Source organism: Cryptococcus neoformans, assembly GCF_000091045.1.
Source record: "Cryptococcus neoformans var. neoformans JEC21 chromosome 2 sequence".
Lineage (NCBI taxonomy): Eukaryota > Fungi > Basidiomycota > Tremellomycetes > Tremellales > Cryptococcaceae > Cryptococcus > Cryptococcus deneoformans.
In genome coordinates, this window is record NC_006684.1 from 335,001 (window position 1) to 360,437 (window position 25,437).

The following is a 25,437-nucleotide window of genomic DNA, read 5'->3' on the forward strand; positions in this document are numbered from 1 at the left end:
GAAAGAGGGACTGGCCTTACTTTTCAAGGACCTGCTTGAAATCTACACGCACATGATTCTCATACAAGATTGCCTTGAGTGTACCTATGCTCAGTGATGATAGGTAGGAATCTGGCAAAGCCACGAGTGAGAGAATGGATGGAACAGGTGGTGGAGGGGTAGGCGCTGCAGCAGGACGAGGCGAGGGGCGCGCTTGCGCGGACGTTGGTCCATAATTTGTTTGCGGTCTAGGTTGAGTTTGCGGCTGTGGTCGGGGAGGGGTACGTCGATAGTTGTTGGATGGCGGTGGTGGCGGCGGTCGGTAATGGGCATGAGGCGATGGACGCTGATAAGATGAAGCGTACGTTTGTGGGCCGGAGGATGATGGGCGATTGTTGTTGGTAATTGGCCTAGTCTGAGTATTGTTGGGAGGAGAAGAGGAGGATTGAGTATTTCCTTTGGGGACCGAACGACGTCTATAGTAACTCTTAAAGGCGATGTTCAGTTGGCTCTAGACGAGAATGGGCATTGCACATACCTCCGCTTCAGGGGAGAGGCATCCCGTAGAAGGGCTTCTGGCTTTGAGGACTGTCTGGACAATATCCTCTTTCTCCTTGGCACCGATACAAGGAATGTTGTATGCGGCAAGGTAATCTTTGAGCCGCTTTATGGGCAAGGATCTCAGGATGGTCACGGGCGCCGCAGTCACTTTGATGATAGCTCTAATCAGCCACGTATTCTACCACCATCAGAGCCTTAAAACCCACCTTGAAGCATACCCAAGCATGGCAGACAGACACTCTCGGCTTCGTATCCCGAGCCCGAACTTTCACGCTTATCGTCGAGTCCGAGCCCTGCTTTGAGCTCTGACAACGGTTTGGGATTGAGAGCTGCTTGGCCTGGCCGACGGGGCATAAGTGCCTGACCGTCGGAGAGGCATGATGAACAGTATTCGTAGCCACAATGGCCACAGATGTGCTTGCGTCGCCAGAAAGGGTTAAAGTCTTTACCGCATTGTCTACAGTCTACAAGGTGATTAGTAATTAGTCTTGGCTGCATCATAGCCGCGATATCGATGCCTACTTGACGACTCGGTTACCGGTGGCAGGCCCGACACTATCAAGAGACGTCAGACGATACCCTGCATGATTTCAGAATGACAACGCTGTCCGTACGTATTGGGAGTCCTCTTGGTGGTAGCTGTGCTGGTCGTTGAGATTCCATTAAACGAGCTGGCCAGACCACTGTAACGTGATATGGCGTGGTAGTCGGCTGGGGGATCGGTGGTTATGGGCCGGTGTGGACGGCGCACAGGGAGTGTGGAGAGTTGACTGGATATAGAAGATAAAGAGATGCGATGGAAAGAGGTGGATGTTTTTGTATGTATAAGCCGGCGGGCGACCTCCACCGGGCACCAGACCATGTCGTTGTATGATCCATGACTTTGGCTTCGCACGACTTTGTATGTCAATCTCGGCCGTATCCATACCGCATACAGCCATGGCACTTGGCTCGTCCACACACGGCCCCAGTCTCTACGACAAGGTAAGCACACCTGCACACTGCAACAGCAGACACTGACATCCACAAACAGCCACGCATTAGACACATTACTGGGCATGTATAATCCAACCATCCTCCGCCCAACACTAACACCCATATAGCATCCGCATCCACCAACTCACACTCCCGGAGTCCCTGTCCTATGCTTCCAGGTTTGTACCGGAACAGGTCCCCGAAGGCTTCACTCTGGGGGAATCAAGTAGGACGGTCGCTTCGCCTGAACCTGCGAGCACAAGACCCGAACCTCAGCGGTCACGTCAGAGCTCAGTCGGTCCCAAGACCATCTCCAGAGATCGCAGGTCCTCAGGCAGTAGCTCTTTCCGTGGCAGATCAGACTCCCTTGCGTCCAGCAAAACTATCCAACCTCCATCGCCTAGGGTAGCGTCGGTGCCTCGCGCCCGTGGAACCAGACATCGAGCGCCTACTTTGGCCGGAGAAGCGTTGGGCTTGGGAAAGGATTTGGAAGGTGACCATGACCTGTCCCCTCATCTCCATGGCTCTCTTAGCGAGCAGATAGAGTTGACACGGAAAGAGAAAAGGAGACTTGCAAGGTGTTTTGTGGTGTTTCGGTTACCTCCAACTGCGTCTGATACAAAGTCGTCAGAATGCCGCCCGACCCAAATTAGTGCATCTCCGGATCCTAAAAAAGCTAGCAGCGATGAAAGCCTCCATCAGTCCAAGCTGAGAGAACCAGGGAAATGGCCGATACCTGTATCTGCATCGTCATCCGCCTTATCAAAGTCATCCCCGTCATCTCCCACAAGCGTGACACCCACTGCTTCTCTCCCCGGATCCAGCTCCAAACCTCGGATTCGCACGCCGTCCCTAACTTCTCACAGTCCGTCCAAAAGGCCATCGCCACCGTTGGCTTCTCCTAGATCTTCGGGACTCGCCTCACTCTCCCCGAGAAGCTCCTCTCTGCGGGGTGAATCTACTTCCAGTGCATCACGCTCGTCCACGTCAATCTACCGTCCTACAAAAAAAGGCACTATAGGTTCCGATGTAGCCACTTTGCCCCCTCCAAGACCTGCATTCACACCTATGATTGTTCCATTTTTCATATCACCTATACATTCACCCTCAATATTCCCCCGCTTTTGCGATTTGGACCCGCAGTCCGACTTTGCGCCATGGTTGACATATACTGATTTGGCAAGTACACTAATGGAGATTCAAGTTTGGGTCGAAACTCCTGATATGGACGATGACCAAAACGCAGGACCAAGAAAGTGGAAGCTTTTAGAAGGTGTAGGGGGTGTAGTCCAGTTGGATCGCTTGACTAGGAAAACTGGCCAAGGCTCTCCGAATAGCTTAGAGTTGACTTTTAGTTTCGACCCTCAAGGCGTCTACTGTATCGCATCGAGCGAATCTAGTCAGGAGACCACAAGTGTACTTGCTGAAGATCAGAAATGGAAAGACTCGAAATTGAAGAAAGGAGTTGGTGTGGGGAGCCTTCATCAGTAGGTTGCCATCTTTCTACATTTTTCATTGCCTGACCCCATTTTTTTCAGACTAGTCAACATGCATGCAGTTATTACAGATACTCAAAGGGACATAGCTCAAGTCCAGAGCAACGTGAATAAGCTTCTGGACGAGGATGTGGACCATCGGGCTTTGGTGAATCTGCAACTCCCAACTATTTCATCTTGACAATACTAATTCCGAGGGGTAGAAACGTGAGCTATCAGAACGAGAAAACAGGATAGCTTGGATAAAAAGTAAAGTCGAAGAGGTGCAAAAACGTATCAAAGACAGTGAGTTGTCCCAGTCTTAACGTCGCTGGAACAAGCCTGATGCCGAATTTGCAGCTCGTGCGCGTATCACTATGAAATCGGAAGAATTACAAATGAGGCGGGACGGTCTGGCTAATGCAAATGAAGTGGGCAATGCGCTTCGGATACAAGCTAGTGAGCTTGGAGATAAAATCGACTCTTTGAGGTGAGTGATTTTTCACAGACAATACAATGTGTATAATTGACGGCAAACAAATCAGATCTGAGCGTGATTCGCTTCTTCCCAAAATCCATCGCATCCGAGCATCTCACATCCAAATACTCGACAATTTGTTCCCCATTCAGCCATCAGACCCATCTATCCTTCTGTATACAATTCTTGGAGTTCCCCTTCCAATCCCATCATCCGCCAAAGATCCTGCACCCCCCATTTCTTTACCCGCCCACAAGGTGGATGAACGAACAACAGCGGCGGCTTTGGGATATGCAGCGATGGTGGTACAGATTCTGGGAAATTTGAGGGGTCAAGCTGGAACGTTACCATATCCCATCACTTGCGCAGGGAGCAAGAGTGCAGTAAAGGATGTGGTTAGTGTGATGCAAGGACCGAGATCGTAAGTGTGATTTATGTCTCTTATTCTAAAACTTCATATCTGATTATCCAAATCCAGTTTCCCACTATACGCTAAAGGTGTAGAAAGGTACCGATACGAATACGGCGTTTTCCTGTTGAACAAGAACATCGAAGTGGCGAGTCCGGACACATTTAACTCATGCTCAATACTAACTTGCGCTTTTAGCTCATGCAAGATGCCAACATTCGTCTATTGGATTTGCGTCAAACCCTTCCAAACCTCAAAAATCTTCTCCTGATGCTCTCTTCTCCCGTATATACACCGACACCCAGACACCAAACGTCATTTACTGGTTCAGGTATATCTACATACGGTAGCTTAAGAAAGTCTTCGGGTGCTTGGCTTCATCAGCGAAATAATAGTGTGGGGCTGTCCTCCCCATCCAGCTCTGTTGGTAAAGATAGCCCATTGAGCATCTCGACTCGGGGCGCTACCGGAGTTGTCGCAGCGCCTAGTACCCCAAACAAAAGAGGAAGAAGCGTGAGGAGATCCATGTTGTCTCAAAATCGAATGGAGAGGGAGGTTGATTTGGGTAGTACGGGCAGTGATGAGTCGGAACTGTATGAAAAAGAAGGAGACAGTGAAGCGCCGGCTGGACAGAAAATTATAGTATAACAGTAATGAGTTGTTGCATTTACTTTGACGATTTCTTCTGATCATTTTCCCCCTTCTCCTGTTAGAGGTCATCTTTCTGCTAGATCCTTGATGATCCCGTGAAAGCGTAAGGATCACGCATCTGATCCGGTGATCCGTAGGGGTCGCTCATCGTCTCCCCTTCAGCTTGAAGACCACCATCCATCCTTCGGCCTTGAGACCAGTCAACCCTATTTGGGAAATTTCCGAGTCTAGCTCGAGCCAGTTCCTCCCTTACATTGGAATTCACCTGCTTCCCTTGCTGCTGTGGAGGTCTCCAACGTCCAGGCAACTGATCTGTCGGATTAGGGGTACCAAACGAATTTGATTCGGAAGAAGGAAGAGTGGCTGGAGAATCGCCTGTACTGAAAGAGTCGAATGTGACGTCGGCAGACCCAGGAGTTGCTGGATCTTGGAGCTCTCCGTTGGCCGCGGCTTGGGACCGTGCCTTGGCGCGAATTTGGAGGATGTGGGAAAGGAGGAGAGCTCGAGAGGTAGAGTAGGAGATGAACGACGACGATACTACATGGACGTGAGATGGGGTTTACCATGTCGCTGTGATCAGTACACTTACTAAGGAAAGTGAGGGCAAGGCCATTACGGGTAGGAGGTGTAGGCTTGAATCTCTTCACAAGGTAGGCTACAGGCAATGAGCTTTGCGTTCGAATCTTGTGTTGTCAATTCTTCCGTGACGTACTCAAGACACCACCACCGACTAACCCCGTGAGCATACCTCGATGAGTTGTTTGCCGATTGAGATTACGATAGTCTTCGAGGGTCATGACGGAAGACGCGGGACCCAAGTCTATGGTTTCAGTCTCGCCTGACCTTGGGTTGAAGAGAACGAGTTTAGGCTGGGGTGAGCGAGGCGCATAGGATCGATCATTGGGATCCCTGGGCTGTGTGGTGGAGGCAAAAGAGCCTTATGGTGGTGTGAGTGGTACGCTGGAAAGGGAACCTTGTGGCTTACCATCGTCTATAGGGGTCGCTGAGATGTCTGCTTCTGCGAGCGGCATGGCGGATATATGAGTATAGGGAGATGTAAAATAATTATGCTCTGCAACGAACGAGAGATACCGGACATTGCTCAATAGAAGAGCCACAGCATCGACGTCATCATATCATTTCGGACATCATCCCAACTCCGCCAACCAAACCTCCACACTCTACAAGTATTAATAGCGCTCCTTAGGATACCACATCTCATCGCTCGCACCCATAGCCAGACATTATGCCGGCCCACACTCCCATCCCAGACATCCCCGGAGAACTGCTCACTGATCCCACACTCCAGTACTTTCTCGCAGAGCGCGTTTCCAACCTCTGTGGAATAGGAGGCGGCAAATTCCCAGGCTCACAGCCAGTCAGCTTTTCGTCCTCCTCGTTAGAACTCCTGGAAAATGAAGATTTCTGGGTATGCGAGAAGAGTGACGGTGTTAGGGTTTTGATTTTCATTGTCGTCAACCAATCGACTGAGCAGCAAGAAGTTTGGTTGGTGAGTTACTCTGTTACTGACATCGTTGTGGCGTGCCGACTAAAGGGTTACAGATCGATCGGAAACAAAGGTTCTTCAAAGTCCAAGGATTATATTTTGCTCACTGGGAGAACCGTTCGGCCTTTCTTGGCGAAACTTTATTGGATGGCGAGCTTGTCATCGATATTGACCCCATTTCCGGTGCAGTGCGTCTTGATACTTTGCAAAACATGGCTTTGCATTCTAACGTCCATTCACAGCAAACCCTAATGTATTACGCTTTTGATTGCATGGTATTACACGGTGAAAATATCATGGAGAAGCCACTTCTAAAGAGATATGCTGTAAGTAGTTTGAGTTCTTTGGGCAAAATGACTTCGCATTAATACCGTATTGCAGAGGCTTCGAGATTGGGTTGTCAGACCATTTGAAAAGGCGCTGTCTGCGAATCCCGATATGAGGCGGACAATCCCTTTCATGTGGGTAACTTCTTCCCCTACCGGGCCAAGGCCTAACGTTATTTGTTTGCAAGGGTGGTCGCCAAAAGAGAAGAGTTGTCTTATCACCTCCGCTTCGTTATGGAGGAGCACATACCCAAGCTGAAGCATGGTCATGATGGTTTGATCTTTACATGTGTCCACACCCCGTACGTTGCGGGGACTGACGAAAACATGTGAGCCTTTTCCAGCTTAAACAGAAAATGGCACTGAAGCCGCTTGATATCAGTCTTAAATGGAAACCACCTTCGGAGAACTCGATCGATTTCAAGGTCGAACTGCGTTTCCCTCCTCTACCAGATTCCGACGAGCCGGACTACAGCGCCAAGCCCGAATTCCTTCTTAACACCTGGCTGGGAGGCGACAGATATGAGTTTTTCGACTTTATGGCCATGACTGATGAGGAATGGCAAAGGTAGATCAGATCGTACTTCTTCAAAGTCTGTGGGGAAAAACTGACGAGCATGTAATAAAGATTTAAGGAATCCGAAGAGCAATTGGATGAGCGGATAGTAGAGGTCTGCTGGGACAGTCAGATACAAGCGTGGAAAATGCTGCGAATGCGGGACGACAAGCCGCACGGGAACCACAAATCCATCGTGGACAAGATCCTCGTCAGCATCAATGACGGTGTAGAAATTGAAGAAGTGAGCTGTCCCGATATCACTTGACAAAGATCTTGCTGATGATATGTCCGCATTAGCTGTATGCCCGCGCGGACACCATTAAAGCTGCCTGGAAGGAGCGAGGAAAGCAGCGTAGTCAGCAGCAACCTCCGCAAACTCAAAGACCTCCGCCACCAGCTTATGGACAAGACCTGCATACGCCTGGCCATGGATATGCTCATACTGGCTATAACCCAGACTACAGCCATCCTCCACCTCAACAAGGTGTCATGTCTGGTTTGAGGCGTTAGCCGCAGAAATGCAGTCAGAACCCTCATCGCATCGTCTGCTGGCTCTTGGGTCACACCATAAAATGAATTGTTGTAACAAACGCCGTCCCGTCTCTTCTCGCTTGTCTTGAAATGTTACGATGCATAGATTCCTGCATGAAGCATCGACTCTACAAATCACATAGACGATGGATGCCACAAATGATAATGCCGGATAACGCCGTTGTGATGTCTGCAGTTCAGTCCAGTTCAGGCGCGTCTTCGAGCCATTATTCGAGCGGCGTTACGCAAACCACAGCTACTTTCTTCCTACTCTTCAATCCCTTCCTTCCTTACCTGCTCCCTGATATCTCGCCCGCAGAGGAGGAAGCGGCAACTAGGAAGTCTTGGTATTCACAGCAACACTTAGCTACCATGTTCGGCAGCACTTCGGCATGGGGTCAAAATAACCAAAACCAACAACAGCAGCAAGGCGGAGGGCTCTTTGGCGGTGGAGGAGGAGGAACTTTCGGCCAGCAGAATACTGGGGGTGCGTATGAGCGGGAGCCTCATGGTTGCTTGGTTGCCAAGAGCTGTGCTCAAGTCCTGATAGTGGACGAAACATTGGCCGAGTGTTGTCCTTACAGCCGGTCAATGATGGAGTTCTCCATCAGGACTCGAGGGGTTTTACAGCAGCTTACTGACATAGTATCGTAGGGTTCGGCCAAAGTGGCACCGCTACCGGATTCGGACAGCCTACACAAAATACCGGCGGCGTTTTTGGCGGCGGAGCTACGACCAACACTGGATTTGGTGAGCTTGGAAGTTTAAGCGATTTCAGTGGCTAGACACTCATCAGTGAGCAGGTGGATTTGGAGCCAGTAACCAACAACAGCAACCACAACAATCCAATGCGTTTGGAGCTGCGAGGCCGGCGTTTGGTGCCTCAGGATCAACCTTTGGTCAAAACACCAGTGAGTCAACAATGCAAATGTGATACCTCAAATCCTGAACTTTTTTATAGCTGGAGGTGGTCTGTTTGGAAGCTCAAACACAGCCAACACTGGATTCGGGTCCAATACTTCCAACACATCTGGCGGGGGTCTTTTTGGTGCTAAACCTGCGACTTCTACGTTTGGATCGGGTGCAACTTCAAACCTCTTTGGCGCTAAGCCTTCCACTGGCTTTGGTGCTTCCTCCAACACTCAGGAAGTCCTCAAGGGTCCTGCTGAACTCCAAACCTACCGAACCGATGTCCCCCCTCCTCCACCTCCCTCGACCGGTACTGCCAATCCAATTTATTACCCTACTTGGCAAGCAGATCCTTCCACCAATACGGCTCTCGGTAAGGAGGGGCCGCCCCATCTTTTCCACTCTATCACTGCTATGCTTCCTTATCGAGGCTGCAGTTGGGAAGAATTGAGAGCGTTGGATTACCAGCAAGGAAGAAAGGAGGCCACACCCCAGCAGCAGAATGCCTTTGGAGCCTCGTCCGCCGGAGGCTTCGGTCAGCCTGCAAGCACTGGATTCGGTCAGCAACCCGCTACTACTGGATTTGGCGCCAAACCAGCTGGCGCTGGTCTCTTTGGGTCATCCTCCCCTGCTACTGGCTTTGGTTCGACGACGTCAAATACCAGCACTGGGTTCGGCGCTTCCAACACTAACACGGGTGGCGGGTTGTTCGGCCAATCCCAGCCTCAACAAGGTTCTTCATTGTTTGGTCAGACCAATACCAACACTGGTGGCGGGCTTTTCGGCCAGACGCAGCCTCAGCAAAGCACTGGTGGCGGTCTCTTTGGCAGCAGCAACACCAGCACTACCAACCCTTTCGGTGGTGCTCAAACCACACAACAGCCTCAGGCCACAAGCACCTTTGGAGGGTTCGGCCAAAGTAAGCCTGCTTTCGGAAGTACAGGTACTACAGGTTTTGGGACAGGCAGTACCGGAACGAGCACATTTGGTCAAACAGGGACCGGCACAACTGGTTTCGGCGGCTTCGGTCAAACGCAACCGCAACAACAACAACAGCAACAGCAACAACCTACGACGGGCGGCGGATTATTCGGTGGTGGCGGATTTGGCAAGTAGTCGTAAAGATTTTCGCAGGACAGTAACTGACCTGATGACTTAGGTGCCACTAATACTCAGCAGCAAGCTCCCGGTACAGGACTTTTCGGCCAGACTGCTCAACAGCAACAGCCTGCTGCGACTGGGTTTGGGGCCGCGAAGCCCGGTGGATTGTTTGGAAGCACGACTACCCCTGCTTCCACGAATACAGGATTTGGCGGTACGTTGCTTACCTTGATTTCACTGAATTACGTCTCATTTATCCTATTTCAGGTTTTGGGCAGACCAGCAATACCAGTCAACCCGCCGGCACCGGTTTGTTTGGAAGCACTAATACAAACACCAACACCACTGGAGGTGGATTATTCGGCCAAACCCAGCCCCAACAAACGACCCAACAACCAGCAACCGGTGGGGGTCTGTTTGGAAGCACGAATGCTGCCCCTGCAACTGGCGGTGGTTTGTTTGGTGCGAAGCCTGCTACGACTACAGCTCCTAGTACAGGCCTTTTCGGCCAAACGCAACCAACTCAACAACCTGCCCAGACGGGAGGTGGATTATTTGGCAACACCGCTTCAACGACTGGCGGCGGTCTCTTTGGCAGTACCACAAACAACTCCCTTGGTCAATTAGGCCAACAAAACCAACAGAGCGGTGGCGGATTATTTGGCGCGAAGCCAGCCACAGGCGGTGGTCTGTTTGGTGGAGCGAGCGCGACCGGTACTGGTACTGGTCTCTTTGGTCAACAACCCCAGCAGCAGCAACAGCAACAGCCGCAAACTGGTACCACAGGTGGACTGTTCGGCAACCTCGGTCAATCACAGCCCGCCTCAACGGGCTTGTTCGGCAGCACGACGACTCAGCCGGCTCAGCAAAGCACCTTTGGCGGTGGTGGTCTTTTTAGCGGACTGGGACAGTCTGCTATGCAGCAACCCCAACAGCAACAGCAACAACTGCAACCTAGTCTCACGGCGTCCATCGACCAAAACCCATACGGAAACAACCCCCTCTTTGCGTACAGTGGTCAAAAGCTTGAAATTGGCTCGCAGTCCAAGAAGCCGGCGCTCCCCCCTCTTACTGCATCATCTTACCGTCTCACCCCCTCGACCAACAAGTCTAAGATCAACAAACTTCGTGGCTTCGCGTCTCCCCTCAATGTGTCTCAGAGCCCTGGCCGATCCGGTAGCCCTCTTTCTGTCAGCTCCCCTGGTCGTTCGAGCATGTTCAACTCTCCCGCTGCTCCCGACAGGTATAAGGGTCTGAGTGACACCGCCCTGACCCCCAATGCCTTTGTGCCGCGTCCAAACATTAAGAAACTCTCGGTGACACCGAATATTGGCAGCTCCATTGGCGGTAATGACCAGCTGGAGTCTGTCCTTGGCAAATCAGCTCTCAAGGCCTCCACGAGCTCCCTCAAGGGTAGTACTTCTACCCTTCAGACACCTGGTACTCCTCTTGTATTCCATCCTCCTGTAAATGGTACACCTTCCCGTCCTGAGATCGCCGAATCTTCAGTCACCCGATCAACCTCAGCCATCGCATCACCCCGAGTTGCTGGGTCTGAGCGTGCGCCCAAGAAAGGCGATTATTGGTGTAGACCAAAGTTGGAAAAGCTCGAACAAATGAGCAAAGAAGATCTCTCCCAGCTGAGTGGTTTCACTGCAGGTCGACGTGGTTTCGGTGAAGTTTCATTCCTTGAACCTGTTGATTTGACACTTGCCCCCTTGGAAGATATTCTTGGCTCTATAATAGTCGTTGACCAATCTGAGCTCTCTGTCTACCCCGACGACTATTCTCAAAAACCTGAAAGAGGCCAAGGCCTGAATGTGCCAGCTAGAATCATGCTCGAGAATGTATTCACCACGGACAAAGCGACCAAAGACTGGGTGCGAGACCCTGAAGATCCAAGATTCCAGAAGTTTGTTAGGCGTGTTAAGGCTATTCCTGACACCGAATTCATCAGTTATACTGATGATGGGACCTGGACCTTCCGTGTGGAGCACTTTACGACCTATGGTATCGCCGATAGTGACGAGGATGAAAGTATTGAAAATGGGGACCTGGGAAGGCGGAGGGAAGGTGTTGCCAGGAAATTTTCCAGATCTCCATCGGAGACGTCAGCAGAGGACGACGATGATATGTTTCTTCCTACCAAGAGTATCCGGGATGTTGAAGCTGAGCATGACTCTGGGTTTGAAGAGGACCAGCTTTCAGAAAAGTCTTATATGGAAGATGGGCTGACAGAGGCGGATGAGAGCGGTGAGATGGATTTTCCTGAAGCTAGTTGGGACCTTCCCATCAAATCGCAACTGGGAGCGGAGGGAATGAAGAATTTGCGAGGCATGCAAGACTCCTTTTTCGGGTCTTCTGCGTCTATGACAAGACCTGGGAAAGAGTTAGCAATGTCAAAGAAGAGGGAAGCCGAGAAGGGATATGAGTCGTTTTTTCGTGAAGCCGAAGGGGAAAATGTGAAGCTTGATGAGCGGGCTATCAAGGTATGTTGTCTTCGTTGGGGCCTAAATTTTGCTCTGTATTAACTGTACCATAGCGGACCTCTTTCGGCGAGACCCAAATAAGCCTGCCCAAACTTCGTCAACCAAGGAAGTATGCGAGAGTAACTGAGGAAGAGAGTGTGGCCAAGGGAGCAGAGGGGCTAAGAGTGGACGCAGGATTGGCGTCAGGGAGATCATTCAGATGTTCTTGGGGTCCAAACGGAGAGCTGGTACACATTGGAAAGATTTGTTCGCCGACTGAGTCAGTGTGAGTGTAAATTACGTTTGAACTGGCGAGATTCATCCGTTGACGTAAATAGTCGAGCGGACACCGATGCCGTTGTCTATATCGAGAAGGTGGAGGTACTATCGGAAGAAACCGAGGTGGAAACATCCAAGTCTCAAAGACTACTCTCCCTCCACCTGGAGACCAGCTTAATTGAACAGGTGCAGGGTGTGCCAACAGCTACCATCAACCCAGGCATACGGTTCCACGACTTTGCTTCTCGATTTGACCCAGGTGATCGCTCTCACGAAGCCAACGTTTTCCGTCTTGGTGTTGCCCTTTTCGATGAGATTGATGTTCAACTTCCTGAAGGGTCATCGGAAGAGCTTATCGAACGCATTTCGTCAATCCGCCGAAAGCTGGCTTTGTCCAGGTGGTTGGAAGATGCTGTTGCTCCTTTGGTTGATTCCGATCTAATAACTCGAAGCGAGGACCAGCCAGGCAAGATTTTCTCTCTTCTGAGCGGCCATCAAGTCGAGCATGCTGTCGAGTCTGCTTTGGAGGCCGGCAATATGAGGTTAGCAACGTTATTGTCCCAAGCGGGTGGAGAAGAAAGTTTTAAAGACGAACTCTTGAAGCAGTTGGAAGACTGGCAGGCGTACAAGGTGAACCCTCTAATCGCTGTTGGTTACCGGAAACTCTACGCTCTTTTGGCCGGTATCACCGATATTTCAGCCGGCGATCCGTCTCGAGGGTCTGATGGGTGTCCTGACGTTTTGATTGCTGAAGGTCTTGACTGGAAGCGTGCATTCGGTCTTCATCTTTGGTACGGTATACCTTTTGAAAATACCATCCGAGATGTCGTCGACTCTTATACCTTTTCTCTCTCATCTTCTCATCCACCTGCTAAACCTCTTCCGCCATACCTTGAGAAATCATCCGACAACATTCGTTCCTGGAATCTTCCCACTGAACCTACAGATGTTCTGTACAATCTTCTTCAACTTTATTCCGACGACGCCATCTCTCTTGACCAGGTACTTCGATCGCGAGACACATCTCCTAGCCCATTTGACGTGCGGTTAGCATGGCATCTTTACGTGTTGCTTTCCAGAGTGTTGAGAAGAAGAGACTTTGAAGATAGGGATGAGAGTAGTGGATACAGTGCGAACGCTGACCGATTGACGGCGGCTTATGCTGCGCAATTGGAAGAGATTGGCGAATGGAAGTGGGCTGCCTTTGTATTGTTGCACCTCGAGACAGTCGATGGGTGAGTCTGCATGTGTTTTAGGTAATAGAGGAGCTGATCTGTTTCATTAGGCGTTTCAAGGCTCTTCATGCCCTTCTTTACCGACATCCGGCCATTACTAAAGAAGATCAAGCTTTTTTGACGGAAACTCTCTGCATTCCTGAAGAATGGATACACGAATCTCGAGCAGCTTCCCTCTGTTCGACTGGTGATGCCTGGGGCGAGTATCATGCTCTTCTTCAAGCCAAGATCTACGATCGGGCGCACAAGATACTTGTGGAGAAGTTGGCCCCAGAGGCGGTCTTGAGGGATGACAAGGCTCTTTTGAGAAGGTTGTGCTTAAAGCTGGAAGACAAGGGTGTTTCCGGTTGGGAGTATGGCGGAAAGGTAAGTGATCGACGTAAAGAGGGTGGATATCTGCTTACTCTGTTTCTAGTTGTTCTTGGAATGGGCCGACAATTCGGAAGATACCGTTCGGCTCGCTCGCGTTAGCGGGCAACCAGTACCCCCGACGTCCCACTTTCTATCTGTTTTCAATTCCATATCACTCGCTTAAATCTCATCGTACGGCTTTCAAACCTGTATCATTGAACTGAGCTCAGGTCCGTGCCAAAAATACCGAATATGCATTCTATACACCTCTGGGTCACTTAGTTGAAATTGGCTGAAGGCGTGTCTTTAGGCGCCCACAAATAGGCTTTAGGCATGCACTTCTTACCACTTTTTCACGCGTTTCTGTACTATTCGCGAAATACCCCTTTTATGTCTCTTTTAATTCCATATTACTCGGTCAAAACTCATCCTGCAGCCCGGACACTTATACCACTGAGTTGCTTCCAGGTCCGCCCTTTTAATGGTTAGGGTTTTAATAGGATGTGGATGTTACGTAATAGCATGAAATGACTCGCGACCAGCAGTTATTTGGGTGGGTTGTTGAAAAAAAGGTGTATCATCTTTCCGAGGTATATATATCCACAAAAACTGCAGACATGGACCAGGAAATGAGATACTTCTCCACAAGAGGTGGCAAGGAGACCCTCTCCTTCGAGGACGTGAGTGCAATCCGGCTCTCCGCCACACACACCCCAGCTCACGCCCGTCCAGGCCGTCTTGACCGGTCTCGCTCCCAACGGAGGGTCAGTATACGTCTCGCCCGTCGCTTCTCCCACTGGCTGACTTCACACAGTCTCTACATCCCCACCCATATCCCTGCCCTTCCCAAGGATTGGAAGACCAAATGGGCCGGTCTGTCTTTCCCAGAGCTCTCCCACGAAATCCTCTCTCTTTTCGTCCCCACCTCTGTCATTCCCTCCGACGACCTCCAGTCCATCATCAACACTGCCTACAGCTCCTTCCGATCGCCCGCCACTACGCCCATCAGACAGACTGGTGACAAGGAGTACGTTCTCGAGCTCTGGCATGGCCCCACATGGGCTTTCAAGGACGTGGCCCTTCAGTTCTTGGGAGAGTTGTTTAGGTACTTTTTGGAGAGGAGGAACAAGGGCAAGACTGAGGATATGGAGGAATTGACCGTTGTTGGTGCCACTAGTGGCGACACTGGAAGGTGAGGTCAAGGAGAGAAATGGGAGACTGAGAGCTAACAACTTTGGTAGTGCTGCCATCTACGGTCTCCGATCCAAGCCCTCCATCACCATCTTCATCCTCTACCCCGATGGCCGAGTGTCCCCTATCCAGGAGGCTCAGATGGCCACTGTCCTCGACGCCAACGTTTACTGCGTCGCCGTTGAGGACTCTGACTTTGACACTTGCCAAAGCATCGTGAAGACGCTCTTCTCGGACGCCCAGTTCAACGCTACTCACCGTCTTGGTGCTATCAACTCGATTAACTGGGCCCGTATCCTTGCTCAGATCGTCTACTACTTCTCCGCCTACTTCCAGCTTCCCGAAGAGGCCAGGAAGGACGGTGCCAAGCTTCAATTCGTGGTGCCCACTGGTAACTTTGGTGACATCCTTGCTGGGTGGTACGCCAAGAAGCTTGGTCTCCCCATGCAGCAACTCGTCGTCGCTACCAATGAGAACGACATTCTCGAGCGATTTTTCAGGACCGGCAGGTACGAGGCTGATGACCCTGTGCAACAAGACCAGACTGCCGAGACTGCTGCTGTCAACGGCTCTAGCGACGGACAGCAGGCTGTCAGCGCCGTCAAGGCGACTCACTCTCCCGCTATGGACATCCTCCTCTCTTCCAACTTTGAGAGGCTGTTGTACTACCTTGCGCTTGAGACCAACGGCACCGAGGGCTCCGATGAGGAGAAGAGGCTCAAGGCCCAGGAGAAGTTGAACGGCTGGATGAGCGCTTTGAAGAAGGATGGCAAGGTCGACCTGGGAGAGGATGTCAGGCAGGCTGCTGGCAAGGACTTTTGGGCCGAGAGAGTATCTGACGGTCAGGTGGGTTTTTGTCTGTTGTGAATAACAACTCAAGGGTGCTTATTTGCATGTATAGACGCTCGAGGAGATCCAAAAGTATTACAGGCGTGAGAAGTACGGTCCTTATGTCGTTGACCCCCACACTGCCGTCGGTCTTACCGCTCAGGAGCGCTCTGCCAAGAAGGCGTAAGTGATTTTGTCTGGTATCAACTGTGCAGTCAATGACATGATGTAGCTCCTCCGATACCACCTGGATCACTCTGTCTACTGCGCACCCTGCCAAGTTCTCCGGTGCTGTTGAGCTCGCTCTCTCAGCCTCCGAGTTCCCCGACTTTGACTTCCGACGGGATGTGCTCCCGGACGAGCTCAAGAAGCTGGAGGGTCTTGAGAAGCGAGTGCACAGGGTCAAGGGCGAGGAGGGTGTGCGTGCGTTGATTGAAAAAGTGAAGAGTGCGAGCCATGAAAAAGTAGATGCCGAAGAGGGACGAGGGTCTCTTTAAGCATAGTGAAATGATGTATTTGTTATTTACGTAATGACGTTGTTATAGTTGCCAGTGTTACGTATCGCGATTCTATATCCTCTTTCCACTCTCTGTTTCTCGATATTTCAACAAGGAAAATCATGTTTGGATACTACTCACCCGTACGTCCAAGGTCAGCAGCACACTCGCCAGTCTACGCATCTGCAATACACGAGTCGCCCCAATCAACGTCCTCGCACCGATTTTCGGTCACAGCAAGAGACTTCGCACCTCCTCCTCCACCCAGCAACACAAGCAAGGAGCAGCAACCGCAGCAACAACAGAAAACAACGCAAACAGCCAAAGAGAACAGAAAGAAGCTCTCAGACGATGACTTCAATTTCCTCTCAGACAGCTCATCTCCCATGTCCGCCAACCCACCACCTCCAAGGCAGACAAGTCTAACCCCCGATACCCATCTCAACCTTCCCCCTCCGAGCGTCCATGACCCCTATGTCTCCTCTTTCATAAAACCGACAGGGACAGTCGACCACCGTCGTCCATCATTACATCGTTCCTCTTCAGCGCCCGGGGAACATCAGTCACATCCCCTCTTGCCCTCTGCGCTACCTCCGGGACGAGAGGGCGATGGGGGTCCCAAGGATGTCCACCAACAGCCTATTTTTGAAGTATTTAATGCAGAGCTTTCTGCAGAAGGAAGTGAAATGAGCAGAAAGCTGCGTCATCTGCTGGAGACCGTGCTCAAGGGTCAAGAGCAAGTTGGGAAGATGCATTTCAATCTAGAAGGGTTGGGAGAGGATGATGGTTTAGAACAAGAGGAAAAGGGTGGAATTGAAGAGGATGACAAGAAGAAGGATTATAAAGGGATAGAGGATAGGTTACAGAGGCGAGAAAAAGGTGTGGATGAGATTATGGAAAAGGTAGGATAGTAGTGGATCTTTTGACGACCGGTGACGATCGCTAACGAATTGCAGCTGGATGAACTGTCAGAAACACTGAGGACATATCATGATCTGGGCACACCCAAACTATCCTTCAATCATACCCATACATCTCCTCAGTCTAACCGAACAAAGCATCGCAATACTGTTTCTGTTCCTCCTGTTAACGCCGACAACCCATCACATGAACACCCCACATCTCCTGTCTCACCTACATCGGCGACATCTCCGACATCGCTTCGCTCTCCATCTCATCCGAGCATTATCCGTGCCCAATCTTCAATTGACCGTGCGCCAACTGTTCGAGTGCATCGACCACAGTCTCCTTTACGACAGACGTTTAGTCCCGAGACAGCCTCCTCTGGTGAAGGAGAGCAGAAGTCGCATCCGTGGGGTACAAGGCCGGATAGCGCCGTTAGTAATCTCTCGCCTCTGCGGTTGGAGAATGAGCATAGTTTGGACAGTCCGTTGAGCGCTTCTCCTCCACAGAGTCAACCCAAACCAAAGAGTTTTTGGGACGCTGAACACGAGCGGGAAAGGGAAAAGGGACACAAACAACAGTGGCTTGAGAATGTGGGCCAGGTAATCGACAGTCCTTTCCAAATGGAAGATAAAACAAGGCCTTTTTAGTGACTTGAGATGTCGTTATAGAACTTCAAGTTGTATGACTTTGTTCCTGTTGTATGTATTACATGCGCCCTACGACATGAGATGCAGTACGCGACTGATTGACACTGCAGGCGGCTTCCAAATGATTTTTCTTTGCTTCTTTCCATCAGAGGGAAGTCTACTCGCAGTACGCTCCATACTTCTAATGTAAAATAGGTGGCCAGTTCAGTACTTCCGTCATCCTTTGTGCTGAAAATTCAGTTATGGGGCTCTTGTGGGGCGGCATATAACGTTGAGTCCATACTCGTTCCTCGTCAGTAAACACATCCGCCAAGCGCAAGAACATCCCAGCATTTAGCCTCAACAACATTGGGGACACCTAGTAGCCACGTGTCCACTGTACAATCGACCGTCGCCGACGTCACCCAAAATGCAAAACGTTTATTCGCGGAAGCTTCAAAATTGGCCGATAAGACTCTTACCAGCGTCGAAAAGCAAAATGGTATGATGAGCTCATACACCTCTCGAGGCAGGAGTAAGTGACTTCGTTGAAACATACCTCCATGGAACTGACTCACTGCTTCTTGCTTCTTAGCGCACAACCGCAATGACATCCTGCAAACCTTGCATCCAATTCCGGCGACAGATCGTCTAATCCTTGGTAGCCGCATCATTTTTGAGGAAACGTCTGCTCTCGCATCCTATACGTCCACTTACGGTTCTCGCCATCTTACTGTCCAAGAGCATAAATCTCTTCTATCTCAGTCTCCCCGTTACCTCACAGGTGATCTCAGCAGAACCGTGAGCCTACGTCGAGATATTGAACGTGGGGTGCGCTTAGGCGCCAAAGACGGTCAACATCTTAGTGACAAAGACTGGGGTATGGTCGTAGCGCCCAATCTTTATAATGACCTCATCGATGTGATTCTGCAGTCTAGACGTTATCGACCAGATGCTTGGGGATCTTGCTTGGGTAAGCTGATGAGACAAGAGTCAAGAAGAAATTCTAATACAAGCTGGACATAAGACTAGAAAGAATAGTTTTAATGGATGGACTGATTTGAAGAGCGGCGTCTCTAAAAAGCTAAGCAATTGTTCCCGAAATTTTGGGAGTTCCAGAAGCGACGAAACGTCAAAGATGTCTACGGAGAAGGAAGGTTTGACGCCGCCACCTACTGTAACTTTGTCCCTGGCAGACTTAATCATGCCTCAGAAGGAGAGCGACGTCTGGATGGAGGGCGCCCCGCGACCATCTCCCACTGCCAGCTTGTCTGTAAAAACTTGTACAAGACACCTTATCTCAAACGTCCCAAATCAAGGTGCCCACCATCAACATCCCTCACGTTTATCCTATCAACGAGTGTCACCGCCCTTGCATTGAAGCGTTCGAATATCTCGGTAGCTTGATCGAAACTTTTCCGCTTGCCTCCTCGGCACTCCGCCATCAAAATCGTCCAAACCTCCACAGCTACAGAAGATGTGATCCGAAAACTAGAACTGATCTCTCAATTCTTATCTAACCGCCTTGAGCTCCCCCGGCAAACTTTGCCCAACATCAAGCCTCACTCAACTTTCATGGTCCGTCAGCTGATGGTGAGACTGCAAAATCACTTGATGGTTAGATGAGTATAGCCGAATGGGACCATATGGTTTCTGAGATGCCCGATGGGAAGCATAGGAGGGGTGTTTGGGAGTACTCAGAGTGGGAGGAAAGAGGCCAAGCCCATCAGTGTGTTCCATGGGCCAATTGGGATGGACCCGGAAAAGAATATGACGTCCCCGAAGTCCTCGAAATTCAGTCCATTGAGAGCAGTGCTAGTGGGCCTGGGATTTTGGCTCAGTTTGGAGAAGAAACAACCGCTTGGAGTGAAGATGCCGCTACGCCACCTAGTTGGATGGATGCAATGATGGCCTAACCACAAGGAGTCCGTGGGCAGACTAGCTGCCAGAATTATGAGAGAAAAAAAATCCATAAATATGCTACATACAATCACAAAATATACTCCAAAGATGAAGCAACCAAATATACTCATACAACTGTGCCTCCAGTACCTCAATTTGGAAATTTTCCGTGCGTATTTTGATCCCTTTTTCATAGATGGTTACTACTGGTCAAGATGTCTGGCGTCGACATCCTCCTGTGCTCGTTCCAATCTCCATGTACGAAACCTCTCGACCAGCTAGCCAATCTCGAACGCGAACCTTGGTCGACTAGCTTTGCGTGGTAGACTGCGCGCATGACGCTGGCGGCAGGAGATGCACCAGTTTGCTCCGTTAAATCAATGCCGAAATTGAACATGGATGGCGTGTGAGGAGCAAACGACGTCATGGCGGCTGTAGGCGACGGGATAGATGAAGAACGCTTGAGTAATGTATCTTCAGGCCCAGAGAGGCCAGAGACTAGCGGCGTGGGGAGAAGCAAGGGGAACAGGGTCTTGAATCTTTCGTCTTGACTTGCGCCCTCCACCGCCGGTTGGATTAATGTCCTCACTGCCTCCCCTTCCTCGCCTTCCTTCTCCGTCAATTCAGCCAGTCTTGCTTTCCATATCGTCTGATTCTCCATGCAGCTATCAGCATAAGGTTGGAGCTCGGGCAACGCATCAGACACCGCCTGGAACAGTGGTTTCGTGAACAGATCAATGAAACCAATTTGGCCCTTGGCCTGGAGCGCAGCGTCTGCTGATGCAACAACTGACACTGGAAGTGAAAGATCCTGTTCAAGCGATGCTTGTTTGGCCCATTCTTCAAGCAGAACAGAGGACCAATGTTGCGACACGTCAATTGGTCGGCTCTGCAAATGAGTGTCAAAGGAGAGCCGGACAGTGGATTCAATAAGACTCACAGGGTTGCTAATATCTGCACACTTGATTAAAGCTTGACAGATCAAAATCCTCTCGTCCTCTACAGCACCCGCCTCCCCAGATTTCAACCTATCATCAAATTCCTTGAGTCTTTGGACCCAAGCAAAGTGAAGCGACATGTCTGTGGCAAGGATAGACGAATAAAGGACTTGTCGGAAACTCTTCTGATCCAGATTGGACACCGCCTGCTCCCCAGATGAGGATTTTGTGCGTTCAATCAAGAAGCCAAAACCATATTTGCGGAGCAACTGCACAACAAGCATGCAGTGCATGTTTTCAAGAACCGATTTATCCTCATACACTTGCGATAGAGGTACTCTTGCGTTTTTCTACTTCCTGTTAGGATTATCTCTGATTTGAGCTGAAAATAACAACTTACCATGAAAGCATTACTGAGACCAGGGTGGCCGACATCATGTCCCATAGCAGCAATCAGCACAGCTAAAATATCTTGCGGTCGCATAATTTCTCTTGCCCTCTTGGTACCAGCACTTCTTTCATCCTCATTTTCTGATGGCCTTCGCCATATCTCCTTGTTTGGACCCCATTCGCGCATGTATTCAAATGGCGGTGCGACACCTAAATCCGCAAGGAAGGTGTATGTGGCTTGTAAGACATCTAACGCATGGACATAATTGTGATAGGGATTTGGCGCGTGATAGATGGCTCGCATCGCGAACAAAAGACGGTTGACATTGTCTATTCAGGCATCGTTAGAACAACGGATAGATCACCTAAAAATGGACATACCTTGTTGAAGACCAAGTTCAGCCAGACCTTCTATATTCAAAATCCCTTCAAAGATCAAACAAGCCATTCGATAAAGATCATCTTCGTGGAGATAATGCGGCTCGACAAGTTGCGACCTCTTTTTTGGGGTTAATGGGTTGGAGAATCTGATCAACAGATTAGCTGAGATTCGACTGTCAATACTTTCATGGTACCCACTTCTCAAATTCCTCCATTTGAATATCAATAGTTGTCCCTGTGTGGCAGTACATAGCACTAAGGAGCTCTGCCAACTCGGTGTATTTGCCCCAAGCGTCATTCTCATCGCTTGAGTGTGTCTCCTGGCTTGAACTGAGGGATGATTTGGGGTTCGCAGAAGATGTCGGTGAAGCGGCTGAAGGGAAGGAGTAGTCTTCGTGCATTTGTGCATGTTTGAATCCTTGAGGCTGGATGCTTGAAGCTCGTGATCCCGATAAAATGGGATGACTAGCCTCGTATAATCGAGATGCTCTCTTTATGGCCTCTGCCAAACCACCAATATCTACACTTCGCCTACGCGGATCCGGAGCAGGATGGAAAACGCAAAAAGATGGCGCTTGATAGAACAGATAAGGGTATGTGTACTGTGGAGCAGGCGGTAGGGAAATTTCCGGGTGTTTGTATGTTGGCATAGTTGGCGATTGCTGGTACATGGGCGGGGTTTGTTGATCCGGTCGCAAATGTTGAGAGGAGGGGCTATTGCAAGCACAGCTGGCAGCAAAAGGATCAGCAGAGGCGAAAGCGATTCCTGAGACAGTGGATCCTTTGCGAGAAGCGTTTTGTGACTCTCGCGAGGTTGACGTTCTTTGAGAGAATGATGATCGCTTTTCATTCCGAGCCCAATTCCAAGCTTCGCTGGAACCCTGTCGTGGACCCATTGCTGCCGCTAAGACCTTCTCTCCTTCATGCTCTGCACCCATGTCTAATGCAGTCGGCGGTAGTACAACAGTGGTGGTTTCGTCAGAACCTCCTCCGGGGGAGATTGAGAAACGAGAGGCTGTTATATCATACGGTGAGGACGTATCAAAGGGTGATTGGAAAGCGACAGGTAGCTCGCCCTTCTTGTACGATTGGACCATCCTGCGCACCATCTCGGCAGTGCTCAAATCGTACGGGGGCTTCAGCACACCAATCACGCCAGCAGCAATGCAAGACGATATCGCAGACTGAGAAAGGGATGGGTTGGCACTGTATGCGATGATAAGCGGCGCAGGTGCCTCAGTGGGACTACCAGGGCCAGAAGCAACAGGTGAAGGGCGAGCAGTGGACGTTGCTGAAGAGAGGGGAGACCGATGCTTTGTACACATGTCGGCCACTCGTTTGATCTGTGCCAAAGCGCCTTTGAGCCACTGCTCTTCTGCGCGTACAGCTCTTTCCAAGATATCTTGCTGGAAACAAACGGCCGAGGGAGTTGTGCCGCTGTTCAAGAGCAGAGAAAGAGAAGGGAAGGCTGGGGAATCGGCGAGAGGGACAAGGATTACGTGCGTAACAGGCTCTGCGGGGTCTGCGGGGCGGGTGATAATTGGGTGGGCGGAGGGAGAGACCGCAGGGTCTATGAGGGAGGTGAGATGGGACAGAGTGTGGACCACGGTGACTGCCGCCAAATTGCGTCAGCTTTCGTTCTCAACAAACGGAGATCATGAAAAGTGTAGATAGAGCTAAGCTAAAAGACAAAAGATGATCTGCAGGCAAGTTCCGGTGATGCCGGAGGCGGATAATGATCGATCCATCAAAGCGTGATTAGTGACACCGGCAGGCACCGCCCTGGAACACTTTTACTCTTCCATCCTGCACCTTGTTCTCATCCCCGCACAGATCTCGGCGGAGAATATCGGGTGCGACAGATCGACGACGCGACGCATCCACACAAAATACAGTGAAAGAGCAATCACTCAACTCACCTTCCAAACCGCTTTCCCGTAGATGACCCACAAGCTCATCAGCTTCCCATCCGGGCCTCGCCTTCCCTCTCCCCTTGACCGCTCCGCTTACCATCGCCAGGCTGGATCTAGCATTGGCCGTCTCCTTGATGAGGGCCGGTGCTATGTCGTTTGCAGTCCCAGAAGCTGTCTGAGGTCGCCGACGACGTGAATGGGCGCCGCCACCTGAGCCTGAACGTGAACTGTAACCAAAAGGAGGCGTGTTCAAATTCGAGGAAGGGTCTTTTGTAATTGGAGGAGGGATGCTTGAAGTGGGCGACACTATCGGCGAAAAAGGAGGCATGTCATGTAATGTTGCCACTCTACTGGGCTGGTTTATTCCAACAGGGATGACGTTGGCAGACATCGTCTCCTCTCCTATCGATAAGTTGATGTCTGATCCCAGACTTGAACCGAGACTTAGTCGTCTACCTGCCATCACCTTAGCCTTGAGTTCCTCTGCATGCACTACTCCATCTCCTCCTTGGTCTCCGTTTCCACTCTTTGTCAAGCTCAGTACTGTTGGCACTTTGGGACTGGATGATCTGGTTGTTAGAGGGTTAGGCCGATATGGCGTAAGAATCTCTGCTTGGGAGCTTGAGGTTGATGGAAGGAGCACTAAAAGAGATAGCGTTTGAGGATACTCTCCAGACATAGCCGATGGCGAAGTAAGAGAACGCGCAGTTAAGGATAAAGGCATGATGGATAAAAAGGTTTAAAAAAGGATGTCGGGATTGAAGAAGAAGGAGCGATATACTCCTAGATGGAATGCTTGACAAAATGTTGAAACCGTCCGGAAAAAGAGTTTAACTCAGCACATGCAATGTGTGGAGCTCGCGGTGCCTTTGAGAGCGAAATACCGGAAGCATGTTAAGATCTTCCTCACCTTAAAATTTTGATGTCGATGACTTACCTTGGCCAACCGTCCAGCTCCATATATATAATCAACCCGTTACGAGAACAACAAGTGCTCGCACCGAAGGCAAGGTAATGACTCCCCTAGGATTGTCAAAGCCCAAGTGCTGGATTCCTCCTGCCACTTGCCAAAAGATATTAGAGGCGCTGTTGTTAAGCTAACGATGAAGAGATCGATTGCGATAATCGAAAAGGTCGAATGCTTGAGGTTATCTATGGAGAAAGGTAAAAAGAGAAGTGAGATAGATGATTGAGTTTAGACGATTGGAGAGGTGACAGTGATGCAAGTTCCCAAAACAGGATTAAGATCGACGATGTGCGACGTGCGGGATTGGAGAGACGCCTGTAAAACCCGAGTTAACCTGAGTCGGATGCCAAATGATATGTGGTACGTAATCCATTTGAGGCGTCGGCTGCCCTGAACCGTATTCTTGGTCGTCTGTCATCAATCTGTAATCTGTAACTGTGTGTGTGGCCATATGTTTGTGTTTGCAAAAAGAGAGTGCTTGCAGCACACTGAATGTCGATTGCCTCTATAGTTAGCTCGTCATGAATATTCCATGCCCTCCTTATATGTCGTATGTCATAAATTAGAAATCGTATAAGCACAGGAACAAGCGGAGCCGCAAGTTCGTTTTTGGCAGGGACTTACTGACCTGCACCGAAGAAAGCCGGATGGATATTCAGGCACGGATCTAGCATTGCTACTAGTCAAACATTTCTCCAGCCAATCAAAAAAATTATCGTCCGCATTTCATTGCTTTTCTTACATAGAAGGCGCTTCAGCGTAGGTAAATGACATGATGTATATGGTCTTTCGGTGTCTATAAAATTATTGGAACGGCGGATTGTTCATCTTTTAGTTAACCCTACCATCGCTATATACAAGTTTTGTTATGATATTCCATGATTGACACTTGAAGACTGCTCATCGTGACCTCCTCCGTTGTTGTGGTTACACGTGTATCGCCATTATTTTACTCGATATATGTGGAAGGCGCAACGAGGAGGTTGTGATTTAATTATGGTACAAACAATCCCTCGTACGTTTCAAATATGGGAATTCTTATTTTTCAGGGCTAATTCCTTCCAGTTCAATTTTGATTCCATTTCCTAGTTTTGGGTCGCGCCT

The 25,437-nt window shown here is 50.1% G+C and overlaps 8 protein-coding genes across 8 annotated transcripts in view; 5 read left to right on the top strand and 3 right to left on the bottom strand.

Moving 5' to 3' along the window:
* Window positions 1-1,356, bottom strand: part of CNB01100 (hypothetical protein) — a 2,080-nt gene extending 724 nt beyond the window's left edge. Inside the window, exons 1-5 of the mRNA XM_569116.2 lie at window positions 1,155-1,356; window positions 1,063-1,095; window positions 747-1,004; window positions 518-687; window positions 21-466 (exon numbers count right to left, since the gene is read on the bottom strand). Coding sequence (XP_569116.1) covers window positions 21-466; window positions 518-687; window positions 747-1,004; window positions 1,063-1,095; window positions 1,155-1,203 — 956 coding nt within the window. The 5' untranslated portion in view covers window positions 1,204-1,356. The remainder of the gene's footprint in view (window positions 1-20; window positions 467-517; window positions 688-746; window positions 1,005-1,062; window positions 1,096-1,154) is intronic.
* Window positions 1,357-1,446: 90 nt separating this feature from the next.
* CNB01110 (hypothetical protein) lies at window positions 1,447-4,554 on the top strand. The gene is made up of 9 exons (XM_024656458.1): window positions 1,447-1,524; window positions 1,574-1,596; window positions 1,644-3,002; window positions 3,054-3,159; window positions 3,215-3,296; window positions 3,351-3,480; window positions 3,536-3,889; window positions 3,947-4,025; window positions 4,076-4,554. Exons 1-9 carry the CDS (start codon window positions 1,480-1,482, stop codon window positions 4,523-4,525), a joined length of 2,628 nt encoding a protein of 875 aa, XP_024512112.1. The 5' UTR covers window positions 1,447-1,479; the 3' UTR covers window positions 4,526-4,554.
* On the bottom strand, window positions 3,987-5,590 carry CNB01120 (hypothetical protein). Its single transcript, XM_024656459.1, has 4 exons — window positions 5,514-5,590; window positions 5,241-5,465; window positions 5,118-5,183; window positions 3,987-5,065 (listed from the first exon to the last, which is right to left on the bottom strand). Exons 1-4 carry the CDS (start codon window positions 5,557-5,559, stop codon window positions 4,605-4,607), a joined length of 798 nt encoding a protein of 265 aa, XP_024512113.1. The 5' UTR covers window positions 5,560-5,590; the 3' UTR covers window positions 3,987-4,604.
* Window positions 5,591-5,754: 164 nt separating this feature from the next.
* Window positions 5,755-7,623, top strand: CNB01130 (mRNA guanylyltransferase, putative). Its single transcript, XM_568787.2, has 8 exons — window positions 5,755-6,038; window positions 6,092-6,223; window positions 6,278-6,361; window positions 6,417-6,496; window positions 6,550-6,690; window positions 6,744-6,929; window positions 6,990-7,161; window positions 7,218-7,623. Exons 1-8 carry the CDS (start codon window positions 5,775-5,777, stop codon window positions 7,428-7,430), a joined length of 1,272 nt encoding a protein of 423 aa, XP_568787.1. The 5' UTR covers window positions 5,755-5,774; the 3' UTR covers window positions 7,431-7,623.
* Window positions 7,624-7,684: 61 nt separating this feature from the next.
* On the top strand, window positions 7,685-14,148 carry CNB01140 (nucleoporin nup189, putative). Its single transcript, XM_568788.2, has 10 exons — window positions 7,685-7,938; window positions 8,106-8,201; window positions 8,255-8,362; window positions 8,413-9,468; window positions 9,520-9,675; window positions 9,729-11,950; window positions 12,004-12,215; window positions 12,268-13,443; window positions 13,494-13,809; window positions 13,859-14,148. Exons 1-10 carry the CDS (start codon window positions 7,824-7,826, stop codon window positions 13,976-13,978), a joined length of 5,577 nt encoding a protein of 1,858 aa, XP_568788.2. The 5' UTR covers window positions 7,685-7,823; the 3' UTR covers window positions 13,979-14,148.
* A 242-nt stretch (window positions 14,149-14,390) lies between these two features.
* CNB01150 (threonine synthase, putative) lies at window positions 14,391-16,378 on the top strand. The gene is made up of 6 exons (XM_568789.2): window positions 14,391-14,474; window positions 14,527-14,558; window positions 14,609-14,986; window positions 15,036-15,831; window positions 15,887-15,996; window positions 16,046-16,378. Exons 1-6 carry the CDS (start codon window positions 14,412-14,414, stop codon window positions 16,308-16,310), a joined length of 1,644 nt encoding a protein of 547 aa, XP_568789.1. The 5' UTR covers window positions 14,391-14,411; the 3' UTR covers window positions 16,311-16,378.
* Window positions 16,379-16,411: 33 nt separating this feature from the next.
* CNB01160 (hypothetical protein) lies at window positions 16,412-19,863 on the top strand. The gene is made up of 4 exons (XM_024656460.1): window positions 16,412-17,212; window positions 17,267-17,914; window positions 17,974-18,377; window positions 18,438-19,863. The coding sequence occupies exons 1-2, from the start codon at window positions 16,433-16,435 to the stop codon at window positions 17,861-17,863; spliced, it is 1,377 nt and encodes a 458-aa protein (XP_024512114.1). The 5' UTR covers window positions 16,412-16,432; the 3' UTR covers window positions 17,864-17,914; window positions 17,974-18,377; window positions 18,438-19,863.
* On the bottom strand, window positions 19,800-24,830 carry CNB01170 (hypothetical protein). The gene is made up of 7 exons (XM_024656461.1): window positions 24,304-24,830; window positions 23,373-24,233; window positions 21,652-23,065; window positions 21,454-21,599; window positions 21,083-21,402; window positions 20,685-21,032; window positions 19,800-20,633 (listed from the first exon to the last, which is right to left on the bottom strand). Exons 2-7 carry the CDS (start codon window positions 24,088-24,090, stop codon window positions 19,935-19,937), a joined length of 3,645 nt encoding a protein of 1,214 aa, XP_024512115.1. The 5' UTR covers window positions 24,091-24,233; window positions 24,304-24,830; the 3' UTR covers window positions 19,800-19,934.
* Between the last annotated feature and the right edge of the window lie 607 nt (window positions 24,831-25,437).

Excerpts from the sequence above, each read along its gene's own strand:
- CNB01110 (XM_024656458.1), top strand. The coding sequence starts at position 1,480 with ATGGCACTTGGCTCGTCCACACACGGCCCCAGTCTCTACGACAAG. Across the intron at positions 3,160-3,214 it reads ATGTGGACCATCGGGCTTTG|AAACGTGAGCTATCAGAACG; the intron begins GTGAATCTGCAA and ends TCCGAGGGGTAG. Across the intron at positions 3,481-3,535 it reads GATAAAATCGACTCTTTGAG|ATCTGAGCGTGATTCGCTTC; the intron begins GTGAGTGATTTT and ends CAAACAAATCAG.
- CNB01140 (XM_568788.2), top strand. The coding sequence starts at position 7,824 with ATGTTCGGCAGCACTTCGGCATGGGGTCAAAATAACCAAAACCAACAA. Across the intron at positions 8,363-8,412 it reads AACCTTTGGTCAAAACACCA|CTGGAGGTGGTCTGTTTGGA; the intron begins GTGAGTCAACAA and ends ACTTTTTTATAG. Across the intron at positions 13,444-13,493 it reads CACCTCGAGACAGTCGATGG|GCGTTTCAAGGCTCTTCATG; the intron begins GTGAGTCTGCAT and ends CTGTTTCATTAG.
- CNB01150 (XM_568789.2), top strand. The coding sequence starts at position 14,412 with ATGGACCAGGAAATGAGATACTTCTCCACAAGAGGTGGCAAGGAGACC. Across the intron at positions 14,559-14,608 it reads GGTCTCGCTCCCAACGGAGG|TCTCTACATCCCCACCCATA; the intron begins GTCAGTATACGT and ends GACTTCACACAG. Across the intron at positions 15,997-16,045 it reads GAGCGCTCTGCCAAGAAGGC|CTCCTCCGATACCACCTGGA; the intron begins GTAAGTGATTTT and ends GACATGATGTAG.
- CNB01160 (XM_024656460.1), top strand. The coding sequence starts at position 16,433 with ATGTTTGGATACTACTCACCCGTACGTCCAAGGTCAGCAGCACACTCG. Across the intron at positions 17,213-17,266 it reads TGGATGAGATTATGGAAAAG|CTGGATGAACTGTCAGAAAC; the intron begins GTAGGATAGTAG and ends AACGAATTGCAG.
- CNB01120 (XM_024656459.1), bottom strand. The coding sequence starts at position 5,559 with ATGCCGCTCGCAGAAGCAGACATCTCAGCGACCCCTATAGACGATG. Across the intron at positions 5,184-5,240 it reads AGTCGGTGGTGGTGTCTTGA|CCTACCTTGTGAAGAGATTC; the intron begins GTACGTCACGGA and ends CATTGCCTGTAG. Across the intron at positions 5,066-5,117 it reads CCTTGCCCTCACTTTCCTTA|TATCGTCGTCGTTCATCTCC; the intron begins GTAAGTGTACTG and ends ACGTCCATGTAG.
- CNB01170 (XM_024656461.1), bottom strand. The coding sequence starts at position 24,090 with ATGCCTTTATCCTTAACTGCGCGTTCTCTTACTTCGCCATCGGCTATG. Across the intron at positions 23,066-23,372 it reads ACGGGAAAGCGGTTTGGAAG|TCACCGTGGTCCACACTCTG; the intron begins GTGAGTTGAGTG and ends ATTTGGCGGCAG. Across the intron at positions 21,403-21,453 it reads TGAACTTGGTCTTCAACAAG|ACAATGTCAACCGTCTTTTG; the intron begins GTATGTCCATTT and ends ATGCCTGAATAG.
- CNB01130 (XM_568787.2), top strand. The coding sequence starts at position 5,775 with ATGCCGGCCCACACTCCCATCCCAGACATCCCCGGAGAACTGCTCACT. Across the intron at positions 6,362-6,416 it reads CACTTCTAAAGAGATATGCT|AGGCTTCGAGATTGGGTTGT; the intron begins GTAAGTAGTTTG and ends ACCGTATTGCAG. Across the intron at positions 6,691-6,743 it reads GCGGGGACTGACGAAAACAT|TCTTAAATGGAAACCACCTT; the intron begins GTGAGCCTTTTC and ends GCTTGATATCAG.